At 42.2% G+C, this 20626-nt stretch overlaps 1 protein-coding gene across 1 annotated transcript in view; it reads left to right on the forward strand.

The window, feature by feature from the left end:
• Positions 1-18424, forward strand: part of LOC129868891 (pyruvate carboxylase, mitochondrial-like) — a 99090-nt gene extending 80666 nt beyond the window's left edge. The window contains exons 17-21 of the mRNA XM_055943214.1: positions 3999-4243; positions 5126-5305; positions 16033-16281; positions 16427-16567; positions 16746-18424. Coding sequence (XP_055799189.1) covers positions 3999-4243; positions 5126-5305; positions 16033-16281; positions 16427-16567; positions 16746-16997 — 1067 coding nt within the window. The 3' untranslated portion in view covers positions 16998-18424. The remainder of the gene's footprint in view (positions 1-3998; positions 4244-5125; positions 5306-16032; positions 16282-16426; positions 16568-16745) is intronic.
• Positions 18425-20626: the final 2202 nt, after the last annotated feature.

Raw genomic sequence — 20626 nt, forward strand, 5'->3', positions numbered from 1 at the left:
TGTTTCCAGAAAATCCTCAAGTGTCTCATTTAGTCTTTTTCACCTTTCCTCTTTTCCGTGATCCCTTCTCATCCACATTTTCTTGCTCTTAAATTACTTCTGAGCACTTCACTTCTTTAATCTTTCTAGCCATCCATCTTTCATCTGCACTGGGGGCTCCCCTCTGGGGAAGGTCCCTTGTTCTCTCCCTTGTGGTGTATAGATCATCTTTAAGTCAGCTCTAGTCCTGAGGGACAGGAAATGTGGTCAATGTCACACTCTCTCTCATTCGCTCGCTTTCTCTTTTCAATTTCCTCCTCTCATGCTGATGGATATGTGCCAATAGATGTGTATGGTTTAGGGAGTGGGAAGCTTCAGATGGATATCAAAGCTTAAAATTCACTAGTCTCTGAGATTGGTTGGAGAATTTGTGGCCTGTGTGTGTGTGTGCGCTGGCCTGTGAGTGTGTGTCTTGGAGTTGTGTTTGTTGCCAGGTGAAGCATGGAGCTAATTGTAATTATAGCAACAGGCAATATGATCGGTCATCGGGTTTAAATGAGGGTATTGGCAGTAGAGGGTGCATTGACTGACTGTCTGTCTGTCTCTGTCTGTCTCTGTCTCTGTCTCTGTCTCTGTCTCTGTGTCTGTCTCTGTGTGTCTGTCTCTGTCTCTGTGTCTGTCTCTGTGTGTCTGTCTCTGTGTCTGTCTCTGTGTCTCTGTCTCTGTGTCTCTGTCTCTGTGTGTCTGTCTCTGTGTCTCTGTCTCTGTGTGTCTGTCTCTGTGTGTCTGTCTCTGTGTGTCTGTCTCTGTGTGTCTGTCTCTGTGTGTCTGTCTCTGTGTGTCTGTCTCTGTGTGTCTGTCTCTGTGTGTCTGTCTCTGTGTGTCTGTCTCTGTGTGTCTGTCTCTGTGTGTCTGTCTCTGTGTGTCTGTCTCTGTGTGTCTGTCTCTGTGTGTCTGTCTCTGTGTGTCTGTCTCTGTGTGTCTGTCTCTGTGTCTCTGTCTCTGTGTCTCTGTCTCTGTGTCTCTGTCTCTGTGTGTCTGTCTCTGTCTCTGTATGTCTCTGTCTCTGTGTGTCTGTCTCTGTCTCTGTATGTCTGTCTCTGTATGTCTGTCTCTGTGTGTCTGTCTCTGTGTGTCTGTCTCTGTGTGTCTGTCTCTGTCTCTGTCTGTCTCTGTCTCTGTCTCTGTCTGTCTCTGTCTGTCTCTGTCTGTCTGTCTCTGTCTGTCTGTCTCTGTCTGTCTGTCTCTGTCTGTCTGTCTCTGTCTGTCTGTCTCTGTCTGTCTCTGTCTCTGTCTCTGTCTCTGTCTCTGTCTGTCTCTGTCTGTTCGTTCCTGCTTTGGAAGACCTTGAATGCCTAAGTGGTGAGCACCACACTGATAAACTTTAAAGTGTTCTCTGGCATGCCTCCCACATACAGTAGATCAACACATCACGTTTAACTTACAGTTGAAGTCGGAAGTTTACATACACTTAGGTTGAGTCATTAACTTGTTTTTCAACTACTCCACAAATTTCTTGTTAACAAACTATAGTTTTGGCAAGTCGGTTAGGACATCTACTTTGCATGACAAAGTCATTTTTCCAACAATTGTTTACAGACAGATTATTTTACTTATAATTCACTGTATCACAATTCCAGTGCGACAGAAGTTTACATACACTAAGTTGACTGTGCCTTTAAACAGCTTGGAAAATTCCAGAAAATGATGTCATGGCTTTAGAAGTTTCTGGCTAATTGACATAATTTGAGTCAATTGTAGGTGTACCTGTGGATGTATTTCTAGGCCCACCTTCAAACTCAGTGCCTCTTTGCTTGACATTATGGGAAAATCAAAAGAAATCAGCCCAAAAAGAATTGTAAACCTCCACAAGTCTAGTTCATCCTTGGGAGCAATTTCCAAACATTCATATGTACAAACAATAGTACGCAAGTATAAACACCTTGGGACCATGCAGCCATCGTACCGCTCAGGAAGGAGACGCGTTCTGTTTCCTAGAGATGAACGTACTTTGGTGCCAAAAGTGCAAATTAATCCCAGAACAATAGCAAAGAACCATGTGAAGATGCTGGATGAAACCGGTACAAAAGTATCTATCCACAGTAAAACGAGGCCTATATCAACATAACCTGAAAGGGCACTCAGCAAGGAAGAAGCCACTGCTCCAAAACTGCCATTTAAAAAAGCCAATTTGCAACTGCACATGGGGACAAAGATTGTACTTTTTGGAGAAATGTCCACTGGTCCGATGAAACAAAAATGGAACTGCCTTAATGACCATCCTTATGTTAGGAGGAAAAAGGAAAATGCTTGCAAGCCAAAGAACACCATCCCAAACGTGAAGCATGGGGGTGGCAGCATCATGTTGTGGGGGTGCTTTGCTGCAGGAGGGACTAGTGCACTTCACAAAATAGAAGGCATCATGAAGAACGAAAATGATGTGGATATATTGAAGCAACATCTCAAGACATCAGTCAGGAGGTTAAAGCTTGGTTGCAAATGGGTCTTCCAAATGGACAATGACCCCAAGCATACTTCCAAAGTTGTGGCAAAATGGCTTAAGGACAACAAAGTCAAGGTATTGGAGTGACCATCACAAAGCCCTGACCTCAATCCCATAGAAAATTTGTGGGCAGAACTGAAAGTGTGTGCGAGCAAAGAGGCCTACAAACCTGACTGTTACACCAGCTCTGTCAGGAGGAATGGGCCAAAATTCACCCAACTTACTGGGTGAAGCTTGTGGAAGGCTAACTGAAACATTTGACCCAAGTTAAACAATTTAAAGGCAAAGCTACCAAATACTATTTTAGTGTATGTAAACTTATGACCCACTGGGAATGTGATGAAAGAAATAAAAGCTGAAATAAATAATTCTCTCTACTATTATTCTGACATTTCACATTCTTAAAATAAAGTGGTAATCATAACTGACCTAAGACAGGGAATTTTTACTCTGATTAAATGTCAGGAATTGTGAAGAACTGAGTTTAAATGTGTTTGGCTAACATGTATGTAAACTTTCAACTGTAGTTCATGGATGTCAGGAAGCTTGGCCCCAGTGATGTACTGGGCCGTATACGCTACCCTCTGTAGCGCCTTACGGTCAGATGCCGAGCAGTTGCCATACCAGGTGGTGATGCAACCGGTCAGGATGCTCTCGATGGTGCAGCTGTAGAACTTTCTGAGGATCTGGGGACCCATGCCAAATCTGAGGGGGAAAAGGTGTTGTTCACAACTGCCTTGGATTGTTTGGACCATGATAGTTTATTGATGACGTGGACACCAAAGAACTTAACTCTCGACCTGCTCCACTTCAGCCCTGTCGATGTTAATTCGGGGCCTGTTCGGCCCTCCTTTAACTATAATCCACGATCAGCTCCTTTGTCTTGCTCACACTGAGAGGTTGTTGTCCTGGCACCACACTGCCAGGTCTCTGACCTCTATATAGTCTGTCTCGTTGTTGTCGGTGATCAGCCCTTCCACTGTTGTGTCGTCAGCAAACTTAATGATGGTGTTGGAGTTATTTGACCACACAGTCGTGGGCGAACAGAGTACTGAAAGAAACTAAGTACTCACCCCTGAGGGGCCCCAGTGTTGAGGATCAGCGTGGCAGACGTGTTGTTGCCCACCCTTACCACCTGGGGGCGGCCCGTCTAAGTCCAGGATCCAGTTGCAGAGGGAGGTGTTTAGTCTCAGGGTCCTTAGCTTAGTGATGAGCTTCTTGGGCACTATGGTGTTGAACTCTGAGCTGTAGTCAATGTGATGAAATAAATCATTATCTCTACTATTATTCTGACATTTCACATTCTTAAATTAAAGTGGTGATCCTAACTGACCTAAGACAGGGAATTTTTACTCTGATTAAATGTCAGGAATTGTGAAGAACTGAGTTTAAATGTATTTGGCTAAGGTGTATGTAAACTTCCGACTTCAACTGTAGACAATGTTTCATTGTATTTGTGCTGACAGCATCTATAGATACCTATAATTCTCTTGCTGTTCTGCACTCTCTTTAACAGGCATATCTCTGGAGAATGTCTATGACTACAGTGAGTACTGGGAGGTTGCTCGCGGGCTCTATGCACCATTTGACTGTACAGCCACTATGAAGTCTGGCAATGCTGACGTGTATGAGAACGAGATCCCAGGAGGCCAGTACACCAACCTGCACTTCCAGGCTCACAGCATGGGCCTGGGACACAAGTTCAAGGAGGTGAAAAAGTCCTACACAGAGGCCAACAAGCTGCTGGGTGACCTCATCAAGGTGAGACAACCGGACTCCTGGTGTCCTTAACACTGGCCTCATTTTCAGCAATTCAAATTAAGTGCTAAAACTCACATTCCTCATTCACGAATTGTCTTTTCAGATTCATAATTATCGCTCTTAAGGCGGATTTACAAAAGTATTCTTCTGATTTTGAAGAGAACTTCAGAATGAATTGCCCACTCAATTTGTTCCCTCACCTCCCTCCTTTCACTCTCTCTTAACTATGTGTGCGTGGGAGGGAGGCTCTACTGTCTCAAAGACAAAATAAAAACCGAAATGGGAATAAGTTTGCAGAAAGTGGAGCCATTAATCTCGCTGCTGCCTAAAGTCAGATCAACCAAGGAGCTTTGAGCAAAGCTTATCTGTTCTGTTCTCCATGCTTCTGTCTGATCTCTCCAATCAATGGCATCTTCTAGCGTTTGGTCTTGCCTTGCTGGTTTTCATTTCCTAGGGCTTAATTAAATGATCAGAGATAGTTGACTTTCTGTTCTTCTCCTCCTTCGTTTCCTTCGATGTCATATTGTCCATATCACAGGCACAGTGAGTCAGTGTCTGTTCGATAGTGGACACGCTTACTTCACTTTCATAACGCATATTTTTTTCTCTCTCCTCATTCTAACCCCTTTCGTTGTCTTGTCTTTTCACTGTTCCTACAGTTGGCTGCAAAAAAAATTATTCTCAAACAATTTTCATCTCGGTCTCCCTCCTTGACTCTACCACACTTCTGTTCACTTCCAATTTGCACGCCAGCTTGAGGTTCCAATGGTAAAACACAATAGTCTATGACCGATGGGCTGTAGCACCAGTAATGTTGTGGATAAAATCTTTCATCTCACTCCACCTCTCTCCTCTGCCCACTCTGTGTCTGTCTGCATGCAGGTGACCCCCTCCTCTAAGATCGTGGGCGACCTGGCCCAGTTCATGGTGCAGAACTCTCTGACGAGGGCGGAGGTGGAGGAGAGGGCTGATGAGCTCTCCTTCCCCCTCTCTGTGGTGGAGTTCCTGCAGGGCCACATTGGCATCCCACATGGAGGCTTCCCTGAACCCTTCAGGTCCAAGGTAAAACACACTTCACAAATTCCCAATAAGTCTAACTTCCCTTAGGCCCAAGTTCTTTTCAGCCCCGCAACAACATTATTTTTAACACGCTGCTGGGATGATTCTGTATAGAGAACATGATGATTGTATGGAGAACATGTATTTTACACTGAACAAAAATATAAATGAAACGTGTTTCATGAGCTGAAATAAAAGATCCCAGAAATGTTTCATAGAAATCATATTTCTCTCAAATTTTGATCACGAATGTGTTTACATCCCTGTTACTGAGCATTTCTCCTTTAGAAAGATAATCCATCCACCTGAGAGGTGTGGCATATCAAGAAGCTGATTAAAACCTTTTCTCAATAGGGGGTGCTGTTTTCTTTTTGTAAAAATTTCCTTCCCAAATTAAACTGCCTCGTACTCAATTCTTGCTCGTACAATATGCATATTATTATTACTATTGGATAGAAAACACTCTTTAGTTTCTAAAACCGTTTGAATTATATCTGTGAGTAAAACAGAACTCAAGTTGGAGCAATTTTCCTGTGAGAAATCTGAAATCAGCCAGGCTGTTCTGAGGTCAGTTTATTAATTTGCATGTCTTCTATTGGTTGAGATGCACTGCATACGCCTTCCCCTAGATGTCAGCAAGTAGTGAGATTTGGAATGGAGTTGCTAGGCAGATCTGAGGCCATATAAATGGACTGGGAACGTGGGGTCCAGTCTTTCCTTCGTTCGCCATGACGCAAGACAGACCTCAGGATGGCGTTCTAGAAAGCTCCCGTTATAGCCCTTAGATATATCCGGCTCTGATTTTATTCGATATAGGTGTTAAAGACATCATAATGTTGTTATTTTAAACCGAGTTATATCGGTTTATATCAGTATATTGCGATTTTCGGATATGTCTTTGTGCTGCGTTATAGTGAGTTGGGCACGTCTGGGCCACATGGCTAATGTTTACTGCTAATTCCAAAGTTGAAGGCAACAATCTACAACCGAGCAACGATTCTTTTGGACAAAGGACAACTTGCCCAAGATTCTGATGGGAGCTCATCAAAAAGTAAGAAGTATTTATGATGTTAATTTGTTGTTCTGTTGAAAAATGTAAAACTACTGTTCCGCCATTAATTTCGGTGCGGTCTCGCTTTAACGCACGCTGTATGTCGTAGTAACGTTCATTTTAAAAATCTAACACAGCGGTTGCATTAAGAACTAATGTATCTTTCATTTGCTGTCCAACCTGTATTTTTTAGTCAAGTTTATGATTAGTTACTGATTAGATTAGGTGCCTCTCCCAAGATTTCTCCCGACATATTGTTGGCAGCTTGGCTACTATTCTCATTGTATAACCACGATTTGTGCCGCTAAATATGCACATTTTCGAACAAACTCTATATGTATTGTGTAATATGATGTTATAGGACTGTCATCTGAAGAAGTTTGAGAAGGTTAGTGAAAAAATTAATATCTTTTGCTGGTTTATTCGTTATCGCTATTGTTGGCTTGAATCAATGCTGTTGTGTGGTTGGCTATTGTAGTAAGCTAATATAATGCTATATTGTGTCTTCGCTGTAAAACACTTAAAAAATCTGAAATATTGGCTGGATTCACAAGATCTTTGTCTTTCATTTGCTGTACGCTGTGTATTTTTCATAAATGTTTTATGATGAGTATTTAGGTAATTCACATTGGTCTCTGTAGTTATTCTAGTTGCTTTGGTGAGAGTTGTGATGGTGGCTGCAATGTAAAACTATGATTTATACCTGAAATATGCACTTTTTTCTAACATAACATATGCTATACAATAAATATGTTATCAGACTATCATCTGATGAAGTTGTTTCTTGGTTAGTGACTATTTATATCTTTATTTGGTCGAAATTGTGATAGCTACCTATGCAGGAAAAAAATGGTGGGAAAAAAAGTTGTGTCTTTTGCTATCGTGGTTAGCTAATAGAAATACATATTGTGTCTTGTGTCATATTGTGTCTTCCCTGTAAAACATTTTAAAAATCAGAAATGATGGATGGATTCACAAGATGTGTATCTTTCATCTGGTGTCTTGGACTTGTGATTTAATGATATTTAGATGCTAGTATTTACTTGTGACGCTATGCTAGGCTATGCTAGCCAGCTTTTTTACTGATGGGGGTGCTCCCGGATCTGGGATTGTGACCAAGTAGAAGTTAAACCCCATGATCATTACACAGGTGCACCTTGTGCTGGGGACAATAAAAGGCCACTGTAAAATGTGCAGTTTTATCTCAACACAATGCCACAGATATCTCAAGTTTTGAAGGAGTGTGCAATTGCCAAGCTGACTGCGGAAATGTCCACTGGAGCTGTTGCCAGAGAATGTAATGTTCATTTCTATACCATAAGCCACCTCCATTTTAGAGAATTTGGCAGTATGTCCAACTGGCCTTACAACCGCAGACCACGTGTAGCCACGCCAGCCCGGGAACTGCTCATCCGACTTCTTCACCTGCAGGATCGTCTGAGATCAACCACCTGAACAGTTGATGAAACTATGGGTTTGCACAACCGTCTCAGGGAAGCTCATCTGCGTGCTCGTCGTCTTCACCAGGGTCTTGACCTGACTGCAGTTCTGTGTCGTAACTGACTTCAGTGGGCAAATGCTCACCTACAATGACCACTGGCACGCTGGAGAAGTGTGCTCTTCACGGATGAATCCCGGTTTCAACTGTACCGGTCATATGGCAGATTGAGGACAGTGTGTATGGAGTTGTGTGGGCGAGCAGTTTGCTGATGTCAGCGTTCTGAACAGAGTGCCCCATGGTGGCGGTGGGGTTATGGTATGGGCAGGCATAAGCTGCGGACAACGAACACAATTGCATTTTATCGATGGCAATTTGAATGCACAGAGATAACGTGATGAGATCCTGAAGCCCATTTTCGTGCCATTTCCTCTTCCGCCATCACCTCATGTTTCAGCATGATACACAGACCTACAGTACCAGTCAAAAGTTTGGCCACACCTACTCATTCAAGGGTTTTTCTTTATTTTACTATTTTCTACATTGTAGAAAAATAGTGAAGAACTCAAACCTATGAAATGACACATGAAATCATGTGGTAACCAAAAAAGTGTTAAACAAATCAAAATACATTTTAGATTATTCAAAGTAGCCACCCTTTGCCTTGATGACAGCTTTGCATTCTCTCAACCAGCTTCACCTGGAATGCTTTTGCCACAGTCTTGAAGGAGTTCCCACATATGCTGAGCACTTGTTGGCTCCTTTTCCTTCACTCTGGGGTCCAACTCATCCCAAACCATCTCAGTTGGGTTGAGGTTGTGTGATTTGTGGAGGCCAGGTCATATGATGCAGCACTCACTCACTCACCTTCTTGGTCAAATAGCCCTTACACAGCCTGGAGGTGTGTTGGGTCATTATCCTATTGAAAAACAAATGATAGTCTCACTAAGGGCAAACCGGATGGGATGGCGTATCGCTGCAGAATGCTGTGGTAGCCATGCTTGTTAAGTGTGCCTTGAATTCCAAATATATCACAGACAGTGTCACCAGCAAAGCACCATCACACCTCCTCCATGCTTAACGGTGGGAACCACACATACGGAGATCATCCGATCACCTACTCTGCGTCTCACAAAGACACGGCGGTTGGAACCAAATATCCCCAATTTGGAATCCTCATACCAAAGGATGGATTTCCACCAGTTTAATGTCCATTACTTGTGTTTCTTGGCCCAAGCAAGTCTCTTCTTCTTATTGGTGTCCTTTAATAGTTGTTTCTTTGTAGAAATTTGACAATGAAGGTCTGATTCACGCTGTCTCCTCTGAACACTTGATGTTGAGATGTGTCTGTTACTTGAACTACAGTGGGGCAAGAAAGTATTTAGTCAGCCACCAATTGTGCAAGTTCTCCCACTTAAAAAGATGAGAGAGGCTGGAATTTATCATAGGTACACTTCAACTATGACTGACAAAATGAGAAAATAAAATCCAGAAAATCACATTGTAGGATTTTTAATGAATTTATTTTTAAATTATGGTGGAAAATAAGTATTTGGTCACCTACAAACAAGCAAGATTTCTGGCTCTCACAGACCTGTAACTTCTTCTTTAAGAGGCTCCTCTGTCCTCCACTCGTTACCTGTATTAATGGCACCTGTTTGAACTTGTTATCAGTATAAAAGACACCTGTCCACAACCTCAAACAGTCACACTCCAAACTCCACTATGGCCAAGACCAAAGAGCTGTCAAAGTACACCAGAAACAAAATTGTAGACCTGCACCAGGCTGGGAAGACTGAATCTGCAATAGGTAAGCAGCTTGGTTTGAAGAAATCAACTGTGAGAGCAATTATTAGGAAATGGAAGACATACAAGACCACTGATAATCTCTCTCGATCTGGGGCTCCACGCAAGATCTCCCCCCGTGGGGTCAAAATGATCACAAGAACAGTGAGCAAAAATCCCAGAACCACTAGGGGACCTAGTGAATGACCTGCAGAGAGCTGGGACCAAAGTAACAAAGCCTACCATCGGTAACACACTACGCCGCCAGGGACTCAAATCCTGCAGTGCCAGACGTGTCCCCCTGCTTAAGCCAGTACATGTCCAGGCCCGTCTGAAGTTTGCTAGAGAGCATTTGGATGATCCAGAAGAAGATTGGGAGAATGTCATATGGTCAGATGAAACCAAAATATAACTTTTTGGTAAAAACTCAACTCGTCGTGTTTGGAGGACAAAGAATGCTGAGTTGCATCCAAAGAACACCATACCTACTGTGAAGCATGGGGGTGGAAACATCGTGCTTTGGGGCTGTTTTTCTGCAAAGGGACCAGGACGACTGATCCGTGTAAAGGAAAGAATGAATGGCGCCATGTATCGTGAGATTTTGAGTGAAAACCTCCTTCCATCAGCAAGGCCATTGAAGATGAAACGTGGCTGGGTCTTTCAGCATGACAATGGTCCCAAACACACCGCCCGGGCAACGAAAGACTGGCTTCGTGGCCTAGCCAGTCTCCAGATCTCAACCCCATAGAAAATCTTTGGAGGGAGTTGAAAGTCTGTGTTGCCCAGCAACAGCCCCAAAACATCACTGCTCTAGAGGAGATCTGCATGGAGGAATGGGCCAAAATACCAGCAACAGTGTGTGTGAACCTTGTGAAGACTTACAGAAAACGTTTGACCTCTGTCATTGCCAACAAAGGGTATATAACAAAGTATTGAGAAACTTTTGTTATTGACCAAATACTTATTTTCCACCATAATTTGCAAATAAATTCATAAAAAATCCTACAATGTGATTTTCTGGATTTTTTTTTTTCTTTTGTCTGTCATAGTTGAAGTGTACCTATGATGAAAATTACAGGCCTCATCTTTTTAAGTGGGAGAACTTGCACAATTGATGGCTGACTAAATACTTCTTTGCCCCACTATGTGAAGCATTTATTTGGGCTGCAATTTCTGAGTTTGTCAACTCTAATAAACTTATCCTCTGCAGCAGAGGTAACTCAGGGTCTTCCTTTCCTGTGGCGGTCCTCATGAGAGCCAGTTTCATCATTGCGCTTGATGGTTTTACCAACTGTATTTGAAGAAACTTTCAAAGTTCTTGGTATGTTCCGTATTGACTGACCTTCATATCTTAAAGTAATGCTGGACTGTTGTTTCTCTTTGTTTATTTGAGTTGTTCTTTGAGTTGTTCTCTAATATGGACTTGGTCTTTTACCAAATAGGGCTATCTTCTGTATACCACCCCTACCGTGCCACAACACAACTGATTGGCTCAAATGCATTAAGAAGGAAAGAAATTCCACAAATTCACTGAACAAGGCACACCTGTTTTAATTGGAATGCATTCCAGGTGACTACTCCATGAAGCTGGTTGAGAGAATGCCAAGTGTGCAAAGCTGTCATCAAGGCAAAGGGTGGCTACTTTAAAGAATCTCAAATATAAACAATATTTTGATTTGTTTAACACTTTTTTGGTTACTACATGATTCCATATGTGTTATTTCATAGTTATGTCTTCACTATTATTCTACAATGTAGAAAATAGTAAAAATATAGAATAACCCTGGAATGCATAGGTGTGTCCAAACTTTTGACTGGTACTGTATGTTGCGAGGATCTGTACAGAATTCCTGGAAGCTGAACATTTTCCAGTTCCTCCATGACCTGCATACTCACCAGACATGTCACCCGTTGAGCACGTTGGGAATGCTCTGGATCGACGTGTACGACAGCGCGTTCCATTCCCGCCAATATCCAGCATCTTCACACAGCCATTGAAGAGGAGTGGGACAACCTTCCACAGGGCTCAATCAACAGCCTGGTAAACTTTATGTGAAGAATATGCATGAGACAAAGGATGGTCACACCAGATACTGACTGGTTTTCTGATCCATGCCCCTACATTTTTTTATTGAAGCTATCTGTATTTCCAGTCATGTGAAATACATAGATTAGGGCCTAATTCGTTTATTTTATTTACTGATTTCCTTATATGAACTGTAACAAAATAAATCATTGATTGTTGCATGTTGCGTATATATTTTTGTTCAGTGTATTATCTGCCTTTTCACAGCCAACCATAATGGCAGGATTTGTATTCCCACAGACAGTATTAAAGGATTATTAGGTTTGGTACTCTATGGATTTAACATTAAGAGTATGGTTATTATGTTCCACTTACATTACAGTAGGTATTTTTATAGAGCTCAGAAAAGGTTGGTTTTATAACCCACTACGACAGGATCCCATTAAGTCATATAAATACTTTGTTTGAAAAGTTTGCCTGTTTTTGTCCCTCTACTGTCCTTGGAGATCTCGCACCATTTAATCTGTTTTAAATTTGAATAAATATGATTTATTTCTCATCTCTAAGAATCTCCACAATTACCCAGAAACATTTCCCCTGAAGCTCAGTTGTTTTCTACGATCAAATTTGTCCCTCACATCACCAGGGTACAGTGCAGTTCCCCCTCTTGTTTTTTTCCACCCATTGAACGCATGGTTTCTCTTGTGTCATTTATTTTGCAGATCAGTTCAAACTTAAAGGCCACCTGCTTAGCATACATCATGTAGAACAAAGGAATGGAACAGCCATTATGGTGCAGCTATTTCTAATTTCCGACAGATGCCGAGCATTATCTATGTTAATTATTACAAATCAAAAGTATTTTGTCACATGCTCCGAATACAACAGGTATTACCATGAAATGCTTACTTACGAGCCCTTAACAATAATGCAGTTCAAGAAGTAGAGTTCAGAAAATATTTACTAAATTAACTAAAGTGAAAAAATAAAATAAAAATGAACACAAGAAAATTACATAACAATAACGAGGCTCTATACCAAGTCAATGTGCGGGGGTACAGGTTAGTCGAGGTAATTTGTACATGTAGGTAGGGGTAAAGTGACTATGCATAGATAATAAACAGCGAGTAACCGCAGTGTAAATACAAAGGGTGGCCATTTGATTAATTGTTCAGCAGTCTTAGGGCTTGGGGGTAGAAGCTGTTAAGGAGCCTTTTGATCCTAGATGCTCCGGTACCGCTTGCCGTGTGGTAGCACGGCAACTTTCTATGACTTGGGTGACAGGAGTCTTTGACAATAGTTTGGGGCCTTCCTCTGACACCGCCTAGTATATACAGTTGAAGTCAGAAGTTTACATACTTAGGTAGGAGTCATTACAACTAGTTTTTCAACTACTCCACAAATTTCTTGCTAACAAACTATAGTTTTGGCAAGTCGGTTAGGACATCTACTTTGTGCAAGACACAAGTAATTTTTTCCAACAATTGTTTACAGACAAATTATTTCACTTATACACTATCACAATTCCAGTGGCTCAGAAGTCTACATACACTAAGTTGACTGGCTTTAAACAGCATGGAAAATTCCAGAAAATTATGTCATGGCTTTAGAAGCTTCTGGCTAATTGACATAGTTTGAGTCAATTGGAGGTGTACCTGTGGATGTATTTCAAGGCCTACCTTCAAACTCAGTGCCTCTTTGCTTGACATTATGGGAAAATCAAAAGAAATCAGCCAAGACATCAGAAAATAAATTGTAGTCTGGTTCATCCTTGGGATCAATTTCCAAACGCCTGAAGCTACCACGTTCATCTGTACAAACAATAGTACCCAAGTATAAACACCATGGGACCACGCAGCCATCATACCGCTCAGGAAGGAGACGCGTTCTGTCTCCTAGAGATGAACGTACTTTGGTGCGAAAAGTGCAAATCAATCCCAGAACAACAGCAAAGGACCTTGTGAAGATGCTGGTGGAAACGGGTACAAAGTATCTATATCCACAGTAAAATGAGTCCTATATCGACACTCACCAAGGAAGAAGCCACTGCTCCATAACCACCATAAAAAAGCCAGACTACAGTTTGCAGCTGTACATGGGGACAAAGATCGTACTTTTTGTAGAAATGTCCTCTGATCTGATGAAACAAAAATAGTTTGGCCATAATGGCCATTGTTATGTTTGGAGGGAAAAGGGGGAGGCTTGCAAGCCAAAGAACACCATCCCAAACGTGAAACACGGAAGTGGCAGCATCATGTTGTGGGGGTGCTTTGCTGCAGGAGGGACTAGTGCACTTCACAAAATAGATGGCATCATGAGGGAGGAGAATTATGTGGATATATTGAAGCAACATCTCAAGACATCAGTCAGGAAGTTAAAGCTTGGTCGCAAATGGGTCTTCCAAATGGACAATGACCCCCAAGCATACTTCCACAGTTGTGGCAAAATGGCTTAAGGACAACAAAGCCCTGACCTCAATCCGATAGAAAATTTGTGGGCAGAACTGAAAAAGCATATGCGAGCAAGGAGGCCTACAAACCTGACTGTTACACCAGCTTTGTCAGGAGGAAGGGGCCAAAATTCACCCAACTTACTGGGTGAAGCTTGTGGAAGGCTAACTGAAACATTTGACTAAAGTTAAACAATTTAAAGGCAAAGCTACCAAATACTATTTTAGTGTATGTAAATTTCTGACCCACTGGGAATGTGATGAAAGAAATAAAAGCTGAAATAAATAATTCTCTATTATTCTGACATTTCACATTCTTAAAATAAAGTGGTAATCCTAACTGACCTAAAACAGGGACTTTTTACTAGGATTAAATGTCAGGAATTGTGAAAAACTGAGTTTAAATGTGTTTGGCTAACATGTATGTAAACTTTCAACTGTAGTTCATGGATGTCAGGAAGCTTGGCCCCAGTGATGTACTGGGCCGTACATGCTACCCTCTGTAGCGCCTTACGGTCAGATGCCGAGCAGTTTCCGTACCAGGTGGTGATGCAACCGGTCAGGATGCTCTCGATGGTGCAGCTGTAGAACTTTCTGAGGATCTGGGGACCCATGCCAAATCTGAGGGGGAAAAGGTGTTGTTCACAACTGTATTGGTGTGTTTGGACCATGATAGTTTGTTGATGATGTGGACACCAAAGAACTTAACTCTCGACCTGCTCCACTTCAGCCCTGTCGATGTTAATTCGGGGCCTGTTCGGCCCTCCTTTAACTATAATCCACGATCAGCTCCTTTGTCTTGCTCACACTGAGAGGTTGTTGTCCTGGCACCACACTGCCAGGTCTCTGACCTCTATATAGTCTGTCTCGTTGTTTTCGGTGATCAGCCCTTCCACTGTTGTGTCGTCAGCAAACTTAATGATGGTGTTGGAGTTATTTGACCACACAGTCGTGGGCGAACAGAGTACTGAAAGGAACTAAGTACTCACCCCTGAGGGGCCCCAGTGTTGAGGATCAGCGTGGCAGACGTGTTGTTGCCCACCCTTACCACCTGGGGGCGGCCCGTCTGTAAGTCCAGGATCCAGTTGCAGAGGGAGGTGTTTAGTCTCAGGGTCCTTAGCTTAGTGATGAGCTTTGTGGGCACTATGGTGTTGAACTCACAGCCTGTCATGAGGTATTCTACCTCAGGCGAGCAATACATTGAGACTTCTTTAATATTAGACATGGCGCACCAGGAGTTATTGACAAATAGACACACACCTCACCCCTCGTCTTACCAGACGTAGCTGCTCTGTCCTGACGATGCACGGAGAAGCCCAGCCAGCTCTATTATCCATGTCGTCGTTCAGCCACGTCTCTGTGAAACACAAGATATTCGTTTTTAATATCCCGTTGGTAGGATAGTCTTAATCGTAGATTGTCCAGTTTGTTTTTCAATGATTGTACTTTGGCTAATAATACGGAGGGAAGTGGTGGTTTACCTACTCGTCAGCGAATTCTTACAAGGCACCTCGCCCTCCTCCCCCTTTTCCTCCATCTTTTCACGCTGATGACTGGGATTTGGGCCTTGTCTTGACAAAGCAGTATTGTATATCCTTCGCGTCGGACTCATTAAAGAAAAAATCTTCATCCAGTTTGAGGTGAGTCATCGCTGTTCTGATGTCCAGAAGTTGTTTTCTGTCATAAGAGACGGTAGCAACAACATTATGTACAAAATGAGTTACAAACCATGCGAAAAAACAAACAAAATAACACAGTTGATTAGGAGCCCGTGAAACGACAGTCCTCCTCTCCGGCGCCATTATATCCACTCATGTTTGCTTGTAATGGTCAAACACTGCGTTATATTTTCAAGGGCTTGCTTTGATCTGAAAAAGCTAAACCGGTCTAAACTGTTTCTCATAATTATAATAACTCTGACGTCCTGTCATTCTAGCTCCCTTTGGCCTGTTAGTGGCTGACTTCCAACCTCTGCCTCCAGGTGCTGAAGAATATGCCACGGGTGGAGGGCCGCCCTGGTGCCTCTCTGCCCGCCATGGACTTCGAGGCCTTAGAGAAACAGTTGCGAGAGACACACGGAGATGACATTACTCCTGAGGATGTGATGTCAGCAGCCATGTACCCCAAGGTGTTCCAGGAATTCAAGGAGTTCACCCATCAGTTTGGCCCCGTGGACTGCCTCAACACACGCCTGTTCCTCGATGGACCCAAGATTGCTGAGGAGTTCGAGGTCAGTCTCACCATTTGTTTTCATTCATATTCTTTAAGTGGATGTGAAGTGTGATTAATTTGAAATTAACTTACTGATTGCAATATATTTGCCACTGTTCTGTTTTCCTCTGATCGCACTTTCTGTTTGTCCCTGTGTCTGTCAGGTGGAGTTGGAGCGAGGGAAGACCCTCCACATCAAAGCCCTGGCCCTGGGAGATCTCAACAAGGCTGGCCAGAGGGAGGTGTTCTTTGAGCTGAATGGAGCGCTCAGATCTGTCCTGGTCAAGGATACAGTGGCCATGAAGGTGCCGTACATACATTCACATTAGCTCTCAACACAATGTTCCATTAAATTCTTAAAACGCGTAACAAGTTCAAGCTATTCCCGCAAAATAGTTGCATATCATATCCACACCAATACTTATCTCAATAGACACGTGGTGCTCCTGCAAACTCACCAAGTGTACTCTCCCACCCACCCAGGAGATGCACTTCCACCCCAAGGCGCTGAAGGACGTGCGTGGCCAGGTGGGGGCGCCCATGCCTGGGAAGGTGGTGGAGATGAAGGTGAAGCAGGGTCAGACGGTGGAGAAGGGCCAGCCTCTGTGTGTGCTCAGCGCCATGAAGATGGAGACAGTGGTCAACTCTCCACTCTCCGGCACCGTGGTCAAGATTTACGTCAATGCCGACAGCAGCCTGGAGGGAGACGACCTAATCCTGGAGATCACCGAGTAGGACAGGAAAGGCCACCAGCAGGAACCATCACACATGCTAAAGTACAAGTCCAACTGTAGAAAATACAGATATATTTTTGAAATTCTGGAAAATATATATAGAATGATTGTAATCAATTAACATTTTGTTTGTTTGTTTTCTTGTTGGAGAGCTTCCTATGATGTTTGCACTTGTGTGATACATGCGGTAATCCACTGTCACTTTAGAAACTAAAAAGTACAATCATTAACCATTAATCGTGACTAATCTGTAAGATTTCGTATTAACATATGAATGTTCATCAATGTACGTCATTCTCGAACGCGTTCCCGAAGAGTGAAATTGCTGAGGCTATGCTAATGAAAAAATGATTTTATTAATAAGTAGAAAGCAATTGATAAGCAGTTGACATTCAGGTATTTAATGTAATGTAAAATCTTGGCTTATCATGTTTTCAAATCCACAGAACACTTTGGGCTATCCCTGTACGAGCATCACCCGCCCTGATTTTGATCAGTTGATATGTTTAAATGTAAAAATGAAAGTTAACGTAAATGTAATAATATAGATGTTCAAGCATAATAAGTGTTTTGTTCTTTCCAGCCTCCATCTCACTACGTTGACTGAGTAAAGATGTTTTAAGCATCTACTCTCAATGCATGTGTTCACTCATTGCGTTACTTTCACAAATTTTTCCCAGACCGTTTTAAAATTAAACAAGCTTTTACAGTAAAATTCCTTACATTCAAAGTTCTTATTGAAGCATAAGTGACTCGGTTGACCAAAACTGTTCTTTTAGATATGGAACCTAAAAGACCATTCTTTCTTTTTTTGACCAACTGCTTTGAATGCAAATATACTTGATATTGATATTTTGGCAACTCGCTGGGACAGACTGGACTCTGGTTATATTTACAGATTGTAGGGGGTAGTTTCATGTGCTCTATCTGGGATAGTAGATTACTAAGGGGTTTGTTGTTTTTTCGTTAATCCGTCCGCCCTCCCCCTCCCCCTCCCCCAATTGTAAACCTGAATAACCTATGACAAAATAATTGGGGCCAATTTTTTATTTTATTTTTTGTGTGGAGAGTAAATGGTAGGCTATATTTGAATGTTACTGCTGTGTATGGCATGACCTTGGAGTACATGCTGGGCAATTCCTGAGTGCTCTTGACGGATGTTAAATGTTTACAGATTCTCATTCTGTCACAACTGTCATGGTAATCACTTAGTGTGACCGTTTACATCTGTGGTGAGTGTGTTGATGATCACGAGCATTGGTTATGTAATTCAGTATTTGCAGTGCAAAGGGAATTGTGAAATGTTATTGATTTAAGATTTTTTTGACAAGTCAAAAATCTGCTACGGCATGAGTAAAAAAAAAAGTACTCGCATTTTCTTGTCTCTTAGACTTGTTTAATAAAACCGGTGTTGTATCAAACCATTAATCCAATGTTTCTTAGACTCTTATTATGCCTGTATGTGAAACATAAGACTTAAGCCGACTATACAACAATTTATCCTGGTAACTTACTAGCGACATGGGTACTGTGCATAAAATATTTTCTAAGGCAAATAGGAGACTATATATAGAGAAAACGAGTATTAGTGCGCTTTATATGCAGATGTACAGGTAACTGACAAAATAAAGGAGACAGTAACATAGTGTCTTAATAGGGCGTTGGGCCACCATGAGCCAGAACAGCTTTAATGCTCCTTGGCATACATTCTACACGTTTCTGGAACTCTTTTGGACTAATGCGACGCCATTCTTCCATGGGGAAAATTCCATAATTTGGTGTTTTGTTGATGGTGGTGGAAAACGCTGTCTCAGGCACCACTCCAGAATCTCCATAAGTGTTCAACTGGGTTGAGATTTGGTGACTGAGACGGCCCTGGCATATGGTTTCCATCGTTTTAATGCTCATCAAACCATTCAGTGACCAGTGGAGTCACCCTATGGGGCATAGCCATGGTAGCCAAAATAATGACCTGCCCAGCATTTTTATTCATGACCCTAAGCATGATGGAATGTTAATTGCTTAATTAACTCAAGAACCACACCTCTGTGGAAGCACCTGCTTTTAATGTACTTTGTATCCCTCATTTATTCAAGTGTTTTCATTATTTTGGCAGGTACCTGTATTTTTAAGCATTAACGTTGCTACCGTTTATATGGAATAGCAATGTAATTTGTATTCTAGTCTCTTTCTGGGGATGTGGATTTATGTGGCATTTGTTATCTCATCCTTCCATGGCATTTTTGTCTGTTTTGATAACATCAGTTTTAAGATATGCGAATACTAATTCAGTGTAACCATGTTCTTTTCAATGTGACAACTTTGAAAGAAATTAAAAGGGCATACGTAACACAGTTGCCTCGCTCTTTGTCATTTTAATGTTTTGATAATCGAGCTTGTGTGTAATGGTGCATCTGAAACCTACAGTGTGAGGCTCAGTTCAAGTAACTCTATTCTTCTAAAGAAGAGTAGCGTGAAATAATCAACATGGCAGACAAATAATCACCTATGTAAACGATTCAATAATTGTGACAATTTGTGAGTCGACAGGTATAATTAATTTACAGATTCAATTATAGGGGGGAAAAGAGAGGGTGATTGATAGTTGATAATGCCCCCACTAATGGAAACGTGCAGGAATAGGCCAAATGTTTTCTTTTAACTAGGAAAGTCGGTTAAGAACAAAGTCTTATTTACAATGACAGCCTCTGAACAGTGGGTTAACTGCCTTGTTCAGGGGAAGAATGACAGATTTGTACCTTGTCAGCTCAGGGATTTGATCTAGCAACTTTTCGGTTACTGGCCCAATGCTCTAACCACTAGGCTACCTGCCACCTCAGATGTAGCACATCGATTTATTGCTAATAGAGTAATCACTTAATGGATCCAAATTGGTGGAAATGAGGACAACTCGTGTGTTTGTCCGTTCCTTAGCATGCCGCAATGTTCATAATGTTGACATTGAGTCAATAGTTACACCCGGTTACACTTAATCTTTTCTAAAGCCTGAAATCCACGTGTTTACACAGCCTCAGTTTCAAAACTGAGTAGCGTACTATTATATGATATTACTGCAGTGATGGATGATGGGCCTGAGAGCTGCCATATGCTCCTTTGGAGAAGTGGTGGTGTCGTTTGCAGGCGTTGATTGATGGCTCCGTCTGCACCAGAGTACCTGTGGGTGCTGAACATGACCATGTGATGGTTTGATGTGGAGGGACTGAGGGAGCTGAGGTGATGTAGGAGGCTGAATGACTAGACAGAAGAGACACGGAGTCCTTATTGCTCACTTAGATGTAGATGGGTTGCAAAGTGCATGCTAAATGGCTGTGTTTCAAATGTTATAATTTTGAGGAGGGAGTTAACCCCAGAGATAATTATACCTCATCATGAGAGTTGGTGCTTCTTCGATATTAGAAATATGCCTTTGTTGCAGTCTGTCATAGATGTTTGATTCAGTGCCCCCCCCCCCCCCCCCAACACCACCTTCCTCCCATTCAGTCCTAATGTATCTGACATCTCATCTTTCAGTCTGCTCCTTCTCCCCCTGGCTCCTCTCTGTTAGCTTGGCTCACTCTGCCGTCCTCCCACAAGTAAACAGTGCAGCAGCCACTTTTTTCAGAACATTTC

Source organism: Salvelinus fontinalis, chromosome 13 (assembly GCF_029448725.1).
Source record: "Salvelinus fontinalis isolate EN_2023a chromosome 13, ASM2944872v1, whole genome shotgun sequence".
Lineage (NCBI taxonomy): Eukaryota > Metazoa > Chordata > Actinopteri > Salmoniformes > Salmonidae > Salvelinus > Salvelinus fontinalis.